At 37.0% G+C, this 15,075-nt stretch overlaps 2 protein-coding genes across 2 annotated transcripts in view; both read left to right on the top strand.

Moving 5' to 3' along the window:
• The first annotated feature begins 419 nt into the window (after window positions 1-419).
• On the top strand, window positions 420-9,717 carry LOC120312806 (keratin, type I cytoskeletal 14-like). Its single transcript, XM_039354004.1, has 8 exons — window positions 420-1,008; window positions 2,922-3,004; window positions 5,330-5,486; window positions 6,765-6,926; window positions 7,038-7,163; window positions 7,672-7,892; window positions 8,331-8,371; window positions 9,461-9,717. The coding sequence occupies exons 1-8, from the start codon at window positions 499-501 to the stop codon at window positions 9,556-9,558; spliced, it is 1,398 nt and encodes a 465-aa protein (XP_039209938.1). The 5' UTR covers window positions 420-498; the 3' UTR covers window positions 9,559-9,717.
• Window positions 9,718-12,171: 2,454 nt separating this feature from the next.
• Window positions 12,172-15,075, top strand: part of LOC120312805 (keratin, type I cytoskeletal 42-like) — a 35,000-nt gene continuing 32,096 nt past the window's right edge. Inside the window, exon 1 of the mRNA XM_039354003.1 lies at window positions 12,172-12,261. The gene's annotated coding sequence lies outside the window, so the exon portion shown is untranslated. The remainder of the gene's footprint in view (window positions 12,262-15,075) is intronic.

Raw genomic sequence — 15,075 nt, 5'->3', positions numbered from 1 at the left:
CAACTGGTTATTGTTTTGTTGGCAGAGTTTTCATTTTACATTTCAAAGAAATTTGAAGAAGGCAAGAAGCCCCAAAAGGAAGCCTAAAATGTTACACACAGAGAGCCTTTCTTACATCCTTCACATTTTTAAAAAGGTTCTCCTGGGTGAATAACCTTTTTCTCTGAATAAAAGATGATGATGCATTTAGGAGGAAAAAACAGAGCAGTAAAATCAAAAGAAAACCCCACCCTCTCCCAAGGCATAATCTTTATGCCAGAACATGACATCAGCATGAATAAATGCGTAAAGGGAAAAGGATAGTCCTGGAAACTAACTTTCATTCTGGGGGTGGCGGTGGTGGTGATGAAATCTTGAGGGAATGCCAAATATTTGTCTGTTTAGCAACACCTCCATCCCTGATATAAGGCAGGAATTCAGAGAAAGAGCCACTATCCCTCTTAAGCTCTTAGAATTTAGCAGGGAAGTCTGTATTGTGTGGCTCTATTTTTTGGCAAAATGACCACTTGCATCAAGCAATACACTTCCTCTTCTTCCTCTAAGAAGGGGGCTTCATGCAGTTTTGGTGGGGGCTCTTCCCGTCTCTCCTCTGTCCCTTTGGGTGGAGGATGCAGGACTTCAAGCATCTATGGAGGAGCTGGTGGCATCTCTGTCTCTTCCTCTCGCTATGTCTCTGGGGTTGGCAATGCCCTTGGTGGTGGCTATGGGGGCAGCAGCTACTGTAGCAGCTATGGTGGTGGTTTTGGTAGTGGATTTGGTGGAAATCTTGGTGGAGGCTTTGGTGGAGGCTCTGTAGTCAGTAGTGATGTCCTTTTGACTGGAGGTGAGAAGCAAACTATGCAGAACCTCAATGACCGCTTGGCTAACTACCTGGATAAGGTGCGGGCATTAGAGGAAGCCAATACCAGTTTGGAAATTAAGATCAATGAATGGTATCAGAAGCAGGGACCTGCTCCAGTCCGTGACTACAGCTCCTATTTCAGAATAATTGAAGAGCTGAAGAGCCAGGTAAGACTCAATGCCTATTAGAGGGAACATTTTCCCTGCCTGGGTATAGGAATGCATTCTTAAGGCCAGAAAAAATAATTTGGGATTCAAAGATTTAAAACCATACTGGTTTATAAATCTAGAAAAAACAAATATAATATTCAAAGTCTTTTATTGATTGCTGTCTTAATTCTCTGTCACAGCAGTGCAAATGAAAAAAACCTATGTTATTACAGTTCTCTGTGTACTTGTTCCATAACTCACACCTATGTGACTTTGTCACAATGTGTCCCTGCCTCTTGCAATTCTTGTAGAAATCTAAAATTGCCAGTATTACACTCCATAGCAAACTGTAGACAGTTTTGCATTATTATGGTGTTAATGTGTGCTTAAAACCATAACTACAAACCATAACGTCTTAGGTGCATGCATCTTTAAGTGGTGCACATTTTTTCAAATATATTTTGTGCCAGGTTAATCCATATTCTGTATCCAATGAGGATAAACTCTGCAGTCATATGCATTATCTAAAGAAGATTATAATAAATTTTATTTGCATTTATACTCTTTTGCAAAATTAATTTCAGTTCTGTTTATCATGGTATGAGGGATGGAGTGATTCGGCCTGCTATTGCAAGGCAAAATTCAGAACAGTTCATCTGATTTCTGATACATTGAACATGTTAACGAAGTGTTCCTAGAACTTCCAATGGGAAACAAGGATGCATGGATGCATCTGAGTTAAATGTTAGTGGAAATTTTTATATATTCTTAACAATATGAGAGGTTTCTATGCTGGATTTTGAATGAATGCTTGTACTTCATTACCTAGAAAGGACAAGGGAACACCTAATAGATATAAAATATGCCTGTACTACAAAAGGTACTTCCTGCTGTAGAAATGTGGTCCATCTTGCTATTGTGGGCAATAGTATGAATAAGTGACCTATGTGCCTCTAGGACTGCTAGTCCAGGAGGTCACTATGGATTCAATATCATTTTCCTTTTTCTAAACTGGCCAAGTTTTAAATCAAGTGGTTCTTAGAAGGGAAGGATGTACTTAGCTATCAATCAAACAGACAGCAGTCCTCTGCAAAGGTAGAAGGTATGGATAAATGGTTACCCTTGTCTTTCATAACATTTAGAATAAAGGTGATTGATAAGGGAGAAGAAATGGATTTTTTTTTTTTTTTGCTAATTAGATCGTTCCTAAGAGAATGGCAAATGGAGATCCAAGGAAATAACATTGAAGAGCAGATTGCTCTAGGATATGAATTATTTAATTTCAGTTGTCTACTGATGGAAGCTTCCTTAAAAAGTTGCAAATGAAGTCTGTACCATTTTGAATATGAGCCTGATGATGCATACTGGATGTTACTCACGCTCCAAGCTTGAATTCCCGAGAGCGCTTCAAGGCAGGGCAGGGCAGGGCTCTGATACAGCTCACCTTTTGTATAGTCTTGTCTGATAGATTCAGACTCAGGTACTGAGTAATAATAACAATGATTTTGTACTAGACTCAAATGAGGGATTAGAAGCTCTTTGAACACTACATTTGCTAAACAAATAAAGATCAATACGACAAATGTATTACATTTGCCTAGCGGATAGATACTTATCCTGATAAGTATCCGCTCGTATTTCTGCTTTTTTCTGTTTACTATTTTTATTTCATGATTGCTTTTGTCCTATATACAATTAGGATGGTATCATAAATGGCAACAGCAGTGATGGGGAATCTGTAGTCTTTCTTATGTCATTGAAATATAATTCTCAACATCTCTCACTATGATATAGCCAAAGTAGCTATATTACTGGGATTTGTAAAACAGCAGCCTAAAGTTCACTGCTTCTCTATTCCTGAGTTGGTGAATTGGATTGTGATAGGAAAGCCTCTTAAGATTGCTTCTTAACTTACCCTTTCCGTCCCCTAGATTTTAGCAGCTTCCATTGACAATGCTAGTGTTCTCCTTCAGATTGACAATGCACGGTTGGCTGCTGATGACTTTAGAACCAAGTAAGTTTTTTTTTTTAAAAAATTCATGGACAAATGAGAAACAATAGCATCAGGCTCTTTTATATAGCTTGATGGATAGATGGAATTTTGTACACACTAAGTAACTGGATTTTGACTTTCAGATTTAAGAGATAAAAGTTAGATTAAAGAATGAGAAAAGGGTCAAAACAGGTAGTGATACTTGAAGATTTGGGGTCTGGTTTCCACTGAGAATGAGCAGACCTCAGCTTCATTTCTTAATCCAAGTTTAGGAATACAGCTACCGCATGTCCCAAGTCATCCTTAAAAACTCTGGATGGTCCAGGAATCTCCCACATTAATTAATTTTTAAAATGTTTAATTAAAAAAGTATGGCTGCAATTCTATGAGATGCAATGCTCTTTAATTAGATCTTGAGAAATCTTGCCCTTGAACATAAAAGTCTTGCAAGATTTTATGATCATATATGGGATTTTGTATTGCTACATTAGATTGTGCAAAATCTCAAGGTAAGATTGTTGGAATCTTGTAACACTTGCAGCAATACTTTTTGTTGTTGATATTGGATACTCAGACATTTCATGGGATCATATAATAATGCTCAGAACTGTCATTTCCATTACATATTTCTGAGATGAATAAACATCCTTTGGAATTGTACTGCTCTGATCAAAATATATGCCAAAATGCACATTTTTAGAAATGCAGATATTTGAAGACAATATATTTAAAGTTATATATTATAATAAACTTTCATGCTTTGAAGATGATTATGGATTAAACAGAGCCTCTCCCCTCCCCTCCCCGCCCCTCCCTTCCCTTCCTTTTTTCCCTTTCCAGGATTTGTAAGGCCACCCAATTCAAAATACTGGATTAGAGTATAAAAAAATATAAAAGTCAAATTTTGAATCTTTTTTCAATAATATGGGAAGAGTGGTGACACAGACATGCTTCCTAGGTTCCATCAGTTGGCATATTTTCCCAATGGGATCTGGAACACACTATACCTTTAAACTGAGTGGGATTGGCAGATGCTACAGGTAATAGATGATTCCACAGGTAGCTAGACCACGAAGCACTTGACAGATGATAATTAGTAACTCGAATTCACTGTTCACTGTTCATGTGCAGTTCCTAAAACATAATTGTTTTCCAAAACATGCCAGTGATTCTCCAGGCTGCTTGATCCTTATATGTGATCTTCAAGAGCAGTGCCATGTAGAGCACATTGTAATAATCCATGTACAATGTGACCAAATGACAAGAAATTGTCTGAAAGATAGGTTTCTGATTCAGAAAAGGGTGCAATTATTGCACAAGATGATTTGTACAGAGGATTTCTTCAGTACAGCTACCATCTGTTTTTCACACAGAAGTGAAAGTATAGTGGTGACAATAATTGATCAAGAGCAAGTATTAAAACAACAACAACAAGGATTACCCTGGAGCAGTTTAGTACTCTGCTGATATTCTGAAACTCTACAAATAAATTTCAGAAACTTGTGACCATCCTGTGTATATTTGAACTTCTTCCTCTATAGGTTAAACAGGATATGACATCTAGTCATGAACTAATTTTGAATAGGTAAAAGGCCTATAGTCTATGATTTAAATTCTTTTCTGAACAGTACTGCTTTGGTGTTGATCAGAATCACCACCTCTCTTTATAGTGTTCATAATTATAGAAAGTCTTATCAGTGCAAAATGAGAATTTTCTCTCCATTGCAGATGGTGCTTTTGCTCTCACTTTTGGTCAGGAATCTGGCAGACTAAAGAATTTATTTTTCCTGACAACGTATTTAAACAAACAAACAAACAAAGTGAAGAGGATAAATAATAGTTGCTGTTTGGCTTTCACTGAATCATATCTTTCAAGACACTAGGGATTGATTCAGCAAATTTTAAATGAAAGCAGAAACATATTATCCATTATGAGAATCAATAGGAGCGGCATTAACTTTAATCTTGAGAACAGACTTTTAAAATTATAATACTAGCTAAGACCTGAGTAATGGCAGATTAAAACTGAACAGTTTTTCTATATTGATTTTTCTAAAACATCTTTGCATTTAATTAATAAACAAAATAAAGGGGAAAAACAAAGCAATAGAAAAAAGAAGGAAAACAATGAAAGAAAAGCAAAACAACAATTATACATAACGGCTGATCATACATGTTTATATGTATATGAAGTTTCATATAGCAGTTTCCACAAAAATAATCATATTGCATTTTTATTGTACATTTAATGATGTCTATAAGTAATTTGTTCATTAGCTGCAGGTAACATCGGGACTTCAAAATGGATAGGTGGTTTAGCTCCTTGTTGAATTTTTGCATTTCCAGGTTTGAAACAGAGCAAGCTTTGCATCTCAATGTTGAAAGTGACATCAATGGACTGCGCAGAGTCTTAGATGAACTGACCTTGTCTAGGTCAGACCTGGAAATGCAGATTGAGAATTTGAACGAGGAACTGACATATCTCAAGAAGAACCATGAAGAGGTAAAACATCAAGACAGCAATAAAACTATCCATCACTAATGAGAGTATAGGGAAGTTGTTTGAATTTTTTTCATATACCAGTTCAGGCCATTTAACCAACTGCAATTGGATATTTCTTGTTGCCAGACACAGGATTTGACATGTTTAAAACAGCTATGCAGATATGCAAATATTTTAATCATAGACTTTAGATGGTCGTCCAGGAACAGACTATGGTCTTAAGAAAGAAACATGTTCACATGTAAAAAGTCCCACATTCAATTGCTGGTATCTCTCAAAAAACAGGTGAGGAAAAAATATTTCTGCCAAAGATTGTACATATCAAAGGGCTCATTCTCATAGCATAGTACAAAGGTGACTGGCAGACTATTTTTAAATGATGTATCCTTGGGACTTTTGTCTCATTCCCAGAACAGAGCTGAGGAACTGAAAGTCACCTTTTGCTGTTTCGGTGTTAAAGGAATGTTTTCCCTCTTCTGACACAATATGTCCTGTGGATATGGTCCCTGATGCTTCCTTAATAATGTGGTTGCTGGTATAATCATGGGCTGAAATCTGTTCACTCTCATTGACCACTTGAGTCAGCTGTGTTTTTTGAAAACTGTTTTCCAATATAATTCCAATAGTCTAGAGTCACTGGGAGTCAGGTCTTCTCCCTCTCTTCTCTTGCCATATCTCTCAGTCTTGACAGTTTGGGCAGGAGAAGAAATAAAGAGTAAACGGAGATAGGATTCTTCATCCATCAAGTAGCCAATGACAGAGATATGATCCTTTCTTAGTTTACTGGGTCCCCTCCCCCCATTCATTCTGTTGGAGAGACTTAATCTCTTCAACGCTGGGAAAAAGCATTCAGTAAATGCTGAAGAAACCAATTTGGTGCTGCAATTAAAGCATTAAATTAGAAATTGGGAAACTATGGTTCTCGTCCCACAGAGGGGGAGTTAGGCACAAGGTAACTGGAAGTGAGGACATATCTGTGGGCTCACATTGGAGATCTCATGTGCTGTGCTTAAACAGCGAGAGTTTATCAATGAACATGTGAATGAAAAATACTGTTCATTGCTTTGCTCTTTGTGTTTTTGGTGGCTTTTCTTTTTGAATTTGGTTTTGGTACACTTTGCTGAACCAAGAGTCAAGAAATTAAACAGACACTAATGTCCTCGAAATATCTACTTCATAAGAAGGTAATACATGTTAGACAAATAGGCTACATAATACAGCTTCCTATGAAGCTTTGTGTAGAAATGCATATGAATGATAAAGATTTTCCTTCCACAGGAAATGAATGCTTTCAGAAAGCAAGTCAGTGGAGAAATCAGTGTGGAAATGGATGCTACTCCTGGTGTGGACCTAACCAAGATCCTGACAGACATGCGCGAACAGTATGAGATTTTGGCTGAGAAGAACCGTAAAGATGCTGAGCAGTGGTTCTTCACCAAGGTGTGCTTTAAAAAAAAAAATCAGAGGGCCTTTACAGAACACAAGCCATATATTCCCCAAAAGGTGCTTAGTGCTCTACAATAAGTCTTCCCCCCCTTTTTTTTCTTGTAGACTGAAGATCTAAATCGGGAAGTTGCCACCAATACAGTGCAGCTGCAGACAAGCAAAACAGAGATCGTGGAACTCAGACGTACTATTCAAAATTTAGAGATAGATCTTCAAGCTCAACTCAGCATGGTATGGGAACACTTAAAGTCTAATGACATTTCCTCCTTATATAGTATGTATAATCTGTGATGTAATTTTGGTTGTTTCAATAATGGAGATGGGTTAGGAAGAATCATAACTTAAAATAGCAGACCATCTTCTCTTGCTAACATGTACTTCTCATTAACAAACAAAACAAAACACCTGTTATTGAAAGGAAAGATATACAGAATCTAATCCAGAAAAGTTCAGCTGTCCTCATTAAGCTTAGTCCTATTAAGAATAGAAGAACAGGTTTTTTTTCTGTCTTCAAGATCAGGTGAAGGAATTTATTTCCTCTGCTGAAGCTGCCTGGCTTGATTTTTTATTTTCTATTCATCTTCTGGAAAATGTGGAATTTACAAAGCTTGTTTTTTTTTTTAATGTATGAGACACTTGAATTTCCTTAGTATTTGAAATAGTACATGTTATTCACACAATAGCACTAAATATGTCTGAAGCCCTAATTCAGTTTCCTCCTGCTTTTCTGTTTCCCCAGAAATCAGCACTGGAAGGCACATTGGTGGAAACAGAAACTCGTTATGGCACTCAGCTTGGCCAGATCCAGGGTCTGATTACCAATGTGGAGGAGGAGTTGGCTGCCCTGAGATGTGACATGGAGCGCCAGAACCATGAGTACAAGGTTCTCCTTGATGTTAAGACACGTCTGGAACAGGAAATTGCCACCTACCGTCGTCTTCTCGAGGGAGAGGAAGCCCAGTATGTAAAAGAGGATGGGGTGAGGTGGGGTGGGGTTTGAAAAAGATGGCTGGATTGGGAAGGTTAAGCAAAAGAAGTGATCTAAAATGACATGTATGTATGGAATGAAGGTTTTTAGATGGGCATATATTTATTCAAAGTTTCCATCTTTAATATTTGTTTCATTCCTAAGTAAACAGTTTTCCAGAAATCTTGAGCTCCTTTCTAATAAAATCCATCAATTGTTATCCTAGTCATTATTTTTAAATATTGCCAAAAGTTGCTTTACATAAATATTTTATTATAATAATACTTAATAATGTTTTAGCAGACTATTCTATTTTCATGTTTAATAAGACATATTTATACATTTTATACTATTGCCTCATTAATTGCATTGTGCGCTAGCAAAACTATCAGGGTTCCTAATTGGCCCATGAAATTCTGTATTTCTTACAGCATCTCCTCCCAATATAATGCAGCTAAATCTGGCAAAGAAGGTAAGAATGGAACTCAATTAAATTGTATCCTAATTTTCATTAATTTATTGCTCTCCAAATTGTATTGGATTGTAATTCCCTTGATCAACAGATCATAGTAATTAGGGTTCATGGGAATTGTAGTTAAATACATCTGGAGAATTTCAGATTGTGAAAATTTTCTGTGCATATTTACCAAGAAGTGAAGTCAATGTATAGAGAAATGTAATGCCAAAAAAGAAAAAAGAAAAAAAAGAAATAGATGGGGAATCAGTCATAGACCCAGTTCTGAATATTTATTTTTAAAATCAAATTATTGCCTAGAAATCTGCTAAAACAGGAAGCAAGTAGGTAAATGGATTCTTTTGTGCATACCTTCCTGTAATTCATACTGAGCATGTATAAAATAATACATGCTAGCTAGCTAAATAAGCCAGAAGAAGATATTTCAAGAAAATAAAGAATGTCAAATGTTCATCAGCTTGAGTGATCTTCTACTAATTATAATATTCCATGATTTTAAGTGTATTTCAGGCTATTCATTTTCACATATCCCTTTTAAGGAATAAGCATATTTCTGAATGAATATGTGTGTTACTGTAACAGTTTTATCCTGTTCTCAATCCTTCCTATTACTAAGAACTCCACTGTAATATTACAGTCTTCCCCAAATTAGTGTCTTCCTGACACAATGCCACTGCAACTCCTACTTGCATGATGAGAATTTTCTTCAAAATTTTCCTACTTGCATGATGAGAATACTTTAATTCTGGGACCCATAGTCCTAACAAGAAAGTACCCAGCTGGAAATTGCATCATGGAAAGTCTGATGCAATTTTTTCCCCTTTGAGTTATATACTATAACAGAAGCACTGGTAGTCCAGAAAAATGGTGGGATTTGGAAGCAGTAACATTTTTTGGTTCTCTACCTATAAGAAGCATAGAAAACAGGGGAATTCTTTTACAACAACCTCTTAATTAATTGAAGGTTAAACTGAAGCTTCTTGACAGCTCCAATCATTTCATTATTACATTACAAGCTGAGGTCAGCAAGTATCCCTTTGGGTTTACCTGAAGAAAACATGCCCTTTATGCCTCTTTCTCTTGCAGTATCAAAAACAACTCGCCAAGTCCGCATGGTTGTTGAGGAACTTGAAGATGGGAAAGTAGTTTCTTCACGTGAGCAAATCCAAAAGAATTCCTACTGAAAAGGATCCTATATACTCCAAGATATATCTGAAAAAGTAGTTGTAGTGCATATTTTTGTATAGTTGTTAGTCTGTAGCTTGTATGTTCAAATCAAAAGGGGAACAAAGTGATATAATTATCTGGATTTTTCAACAATAAACTTGTATGTCAGCAATTAATTCATTTGTGAATTTTATTTGCCACCCATCTCATAGTTCAAAGTGATTCTTAATAAAGATACTATTTTCCTGCTCATGCAAAACACAGGTTCTTAACATGGAACTTATTTATTCAGAGAATGTACTGTAAGCCATGTTAAAGTTTTGGCCAAGTGAGTTCAGGGAGGTCTTTCCAAAATTAGCCTACTTTCTCTTCTGGGTCAATTGTCCAGTCAGTTGCCATCTTTCTCTGGATCCAATTTGTCCATACAACTGTTTGGGACATATGAAAAATGCTGTTTTACCTTCTCATCGTTATCTCTGCTTCAAGAGGACAGATAAATGTCGATGTATTTGGATTTTCACTTGTACCTTCAGCTTTGCCATCTTGACAAGCCTAAATTTTAGCAAAAGGAACTAAGAGTAAAGGCAGGAGGATTCAGGCAGTGACATTGTCAGCAGGTCCCAATCATGCCCATTTTTTGAACTTGGTCTGGAGCCTCATCAGTATAAATTCTGATTTATTCTTAGCAGAACATCCAGTAATCTCAAAGAGTTGTGTCTTTATAGAGATGAGTCACATTCTCTTTTTCCATCTCCATTGTTATGTAACAATAAACATACTTCATTTCTCAAAAAAATTGATTAAGCAAGTGTAAAAACATTGCCCTTTGCCTTTCCTTCTAGACCCTACAATTTGGGGCAATTCTCTGTAGTTGTCGGACTAGCAAGATAGTTCAGACATAAAGCACATCCAGAAGAATTAGCGCTGTCTTTATTTTAAGTTTTTTTTCAAGTCTGAAAATACATTGAATGAAAAAACATGGCTGACTTATGAGGTCGATAAGATGCTTGAAAGCACGAAATGTGGCTTTTAAATCCAGCAATATGCTGGCACTTAGAACAGCAGGAGCTAATTTAAAAAGTGCCATAAAAGGAGCAAAGCAAGCTCATTGTCAGAAAATTCAGAACTTTTTTCAGGATCCAACAAACACCAAGTGTTTGTGGCAAAGACTCCAGGCCATTACAGATTATAAAGTGGCTCCATCGAGATACAAGAGTGACACAGACTCCCTAAATGAGCTGAACATATTTTTTGGAGGATTTGAGGCATTTAATAGCATCCCTGCTAGGAAAGCTGTGTCTCTTCCTGACGAGCAAGTGTTTAACTTTGAAGTCATCTCTGTCCGGAAAACACTGCTGAAAGTTAACATCCGGAAAGCAGCAGGCCCAGATAATATCCCTGGGTGTGTTCTTAGGGAATGTGCAGATGAGGTGGCTTGTGTTCTTACAGGTATTTTCAATCTCTCATTGCAGCAGTGGCTCCATTATATTTTAAGACGGCCATTACTTTGCCAGTGCCAAAAAAGTCTACAGTTACAGATCTCAATGATTATTATCTAGTTGCATTTACAACCATCATTATGAAATGTTTTGAGAGGCTGATAAAGGACATTATTGTATCCAGCCTCCTGCCAGCATTTGACCCGCTTCAGTTTGCTTACCAACCAAATCGCTCTACAGAAGATGCTATTTCTTCTATTCTCCATCTGAGTTTAGAGCACTTAGAACAGAGATCCCCAACCTTTTGGGCACCAGGGACTGGTTCCATGGCGAGAAGTTTTTCCATGGACTGGAGGATGTGTGGTTTTGTGTGCTGCCTGCATCTCGTGGATGGGGCTTTGTTTGTTTGTGCGGCCAGTTGCTGGCATGCTGTGGCCCAGTACTGTCCATGGACTGGGGATTGGGGACCCCAGACTTAGAGGAAAGAAATACTCATGTGCGAATGCTGTTTGTCACCTTCATTTCAGCATTTAATACAAACATCCCCCAGCATCTAGTAGACAAACTGGGCCTTTTAGGCTTAAATATTCCTTATTGCAACTGGATTCTTGATTTTCTCACTGATAAGCACAGTATGTGCAAGCTGGAACAAGTATTTCTAACACTATTTTTTTGAGCACAGGTTCTCCTCAGGGCTACATCCTAGGTCCACTGCTGTTTACCCTGTTGACCCATGACTGTTGTGCAAGGTTGACACCAACCATATTGTGAAATATGAGGATGATATAAGAGTAGTGGGCCTTATTCAAGGTGACAATGAGGGTGCTTACTGCAAGGAGGTTGAGGATTTGGTGAACTGGTATAAGAAAAACAGCCTGGTTTTAAACATTGGTAAAACCAAAGAGATCATTGGCAAATTCAGAAAAGGCAGGCACAGCCTCACTTCTCTGTGCATTAATGATTTACCTGTGGAGATGGTTTCCGGCATTAAATTTCTGGGTGTGCAATTAACGAGTAGGCTGTCTTGGTCGCTCAACAGTGAGACGTTGGTAAAGCAGGCGCAGCAGCACCTGCATTTCCTGCGTCGCATGAGAAAAGCACATCTTCCTTCCCTTGTCCTGACCACTTTCTACAGAGGGAGGTTCAAGAGCATCCTGTCATATAGCATTACAGTCTGGTTGGGAAGCATCACTGCTTTAGACATGAAGGCAGTGTAGAGCGTGGTGAGGATGACAGAAAGGATTATTGGCAGTTCCTTCCTTTCCGTCCAGGACATAGCACGTAAGTGTTGCTTGAGCAGGGTCCTTCTGAGAGGAAGCCTCGTGGTATCCGAGGCAGAACATTCAGATTCATTCACAATTTTGTTCCATACAGCATTAACCTTGTGAACTCTAAAGCTTCCTCTTTCTGCTATGTATTCAAGATGGACAGTGATTAATATTTATATGTTATGTATATGTTAGGGTGTAGGTTTATACATATGTTGTATATAGCATGTTTAAATGTGTGTTCTGTATGTGTACACATTTTTAATGTGTGCCAATGTGCCCAAGGTAAAAAATGACAACAAAGTCTGTCTGTCTGTCTGTCTGTCTGTCTGTCTGTCTGTCTGTCTGTCTGTCTGTCTATCTATCTATCTATCTATCTATCTATCTATCTATCTATCTATCTATCTATCTATCTATCTATCTATACTTGCCTAAAAAGTGTAAGAGGGTCTCTTCTGAGCTGTTTGACACATTCTCTTTCTTTCTGCATTGTCAGCTGCCTCTTATTTGTTTCCTATTCGGTGGATCTTTCTCCTGTCTCCCAGTGTCATCCACAAGTACATTATACAGTACATCCCCACATTACAGTAGTTACTGAAAAGTAAAAGGCACTTCCATTCTGCATAGAGGAGCTTTGTCACTCCAAATTCTGGTTATACACTACTTTCTTGGGTTGCAAGCAGAAGCCAGGAGACTTTTTTCATGGGGGAGGGGGGTGTTGAGCCTTTTCTTTTCCTTAATAATTTTTCTTAATCTATTTTCAAACAAATAAACATAAAATAAAAATGAACAATTTCACCATATGCAAAAACAAGAGGAAAAAAATATCCCAGAGGTAAACACGTTAAATAAAAGAAACCACTGAATGCATTAATACCCCAGTGAGCTTGAAGGCACTTATTGACTCATTTCAGAATCTGTTACCACACAAATGTTTGTATGCTGAGCAGATCCACAAAGTGGGAGCAGGCAGCACATATGGTTTAAAGAAATACATACTAATATACATTTCAAATGTCTAGAGATTTACAGCAAATTTTAGTGATTTTGATATGTTTAAAATGTAGCTAAAAACCCCCTGCATGTTAAGGCAAGACATCTTATTACATACCTGATAGCTTAGTTTTGAGTAGAAATAATTAAAAGCTAATATGACATAATTTTTCTTACATAAAAAGGAAGATCATTTATTCTGTGTTCTCCAGAGGTTAATACAATGTTTTCAAACTTGGTAAGGCACGTGGACTTCAACTCCCAGAATTCCCCAGCCATCATACATTAACAAGCATCTTCTGATAATATGATATGATATGAAGGAACTTGCTTCAAAATAGGATAAATTTGCCTTCATTTTCAGCTTGGCTATTATAACATTTTCTATGTTACGGGGTTAAGATAGATTAAAGATGTCAAAGGAAGATGCCATGATATTTGCAAAATTTTTAGCATTAAATGAAATATTCATTTCTGGTAAACTATTTGCACAAACCTATTTTGTAGATACATTTTAGAAGGGAGTTTATGTACTTAAACTTATATCAGGGCAATCTGCATCACAAAAAATAACATCAGAGACATTTCCATTAAAAAGTTATGCAAAGCATTTACATCAGTGCATTAAATGAAAAATAGGTTCAAAGGCTCTATTTTTATTTTTATTTTATTTAAAACATTTATATTTTTATTTATATAGCTGCCCATCTTATGTCAAATTATGGGTGGCTTTTAATCAAAATAGAACAGAACAGAATATTTTATTTGGCAAAGTGTGATTAGACACACAAGGAATTTGTTTTCATTGCATAAGCTCTCAGTGTATATGCAAAACAACAGAATAATAATGATCATAATAATGATACTAATAAGAGAAATTAGTAGAAAAGAAGAGAAAAGTAATAGTAATACAGCTATACTACATGGGCAAATATACTTAGGCATAAGACAGTAATGTGGGAATTAGATGTCAGCAGAGTAAGGACACGAGAGAAAAAAACTATCTGGTTGTTTTGGCATGCAATGCCCTATAGTGGCATCCTGAGAGGAGGAGTTTATATCCAGAATGTGGGGTGGTCTATAGATATTTTCTCAGCTCTCCTTCCAACCCATGCAATATACAGGTCCTCAATGGAAGGTAGGCTGGTTACAATTGTTTTTTTTTCTGCAGTCCTAACTATCCACGACTCAATCATGACAGACTCAATCATTCTCTGTAGAACTGTATCAACAGCTCCTGGGGCAGTCTGAACTTTCTGAATTGATGCAGGAAGAACATTCTTTGTTGTGCCTTTTAAATTACGGTTCTGATGTTAGGTGTCCATTTTAAATCCTGGGAGATCTAATTCTGCTTATCTGCTAAGATTCACTAACCTACTAATGAAAAAAAGTAAAACCATTAAATTTCTTGATATTTTGTTATGTAGATTAGAACAGGAAATTGTGTGCCACCCTGAGGTTTTAATTATAACTTCCACAATCCCCAACAAAACCTGATGGGAATTCAAGTCCAGACACATCAGCTTGCTTATATCTGGTCGAGATGATTTTTCAAATTCTTACCAAATATGTGATTCAACTATCACAAGAAAGTATACACAAATGGGCAGCTTGGCCCTTATATGTATCAAAATATTGATTCCTACTTAGCATGTTCCCAGGCCCATCTGATAATAAATAAACCACTGAACTATATTTTTCAAAGATCCTGGAACACAGGGGAACTACCAGAGGACTGGAAAAGAGCTGATGTAGTTCCCATCTTCAAAAAAGGAAAAAAAAAATGGATCCAGGAAATTACAGACCTATCAGCCTGACCTCAATACCTGGGAAG

This window comes from Crotalus tigris, unplaced genomic scaffold (assembly GCF_016545835.1).
Source record: "Crotalus tigris isolate CLP2741 ecotype Arizona unplaced genomic scaffold, ASM1654583v1 scf7180000018544.1747854, whole genome shotgun sequence".
Taxonomy (NCBI): Eukaryota; Metazoa; Chordata; class Lepidosauria; order Squamata; family Viperidae; genus Crotalus; species Crotalus tigris.
The sequence above is the reverse complement of the archived record's forward strand: the minus strand, read 5'-3'. Positions and strand labels throughout refer to the sequence as shown.

Bases quoted from the DNA above. Each gene is read 5' to 3' on its own strand.
- LOC120312806 (XM_039354004.1), top strand. From the start codon at position 499: ATGACCACTTGCATCAAGCAATACACTTCCTCTTCTTCCTCTAAGAAG. The intron at 1,009-2,921 runs GTAAGACTCAAT...TCCGTCCCCTAG, and splicing joins TTGAAGAGCTGAAGAGCCAG to ATTTTAGCAGCTTCCATTGA. The intron at 8,372-9,460 runs GTAAGAATGGAA...TTTCTCTTGCAG, and splicing joins AGCTAAATCTGGCAAAGAAG to TATCAAAAACAACTCGCCAA.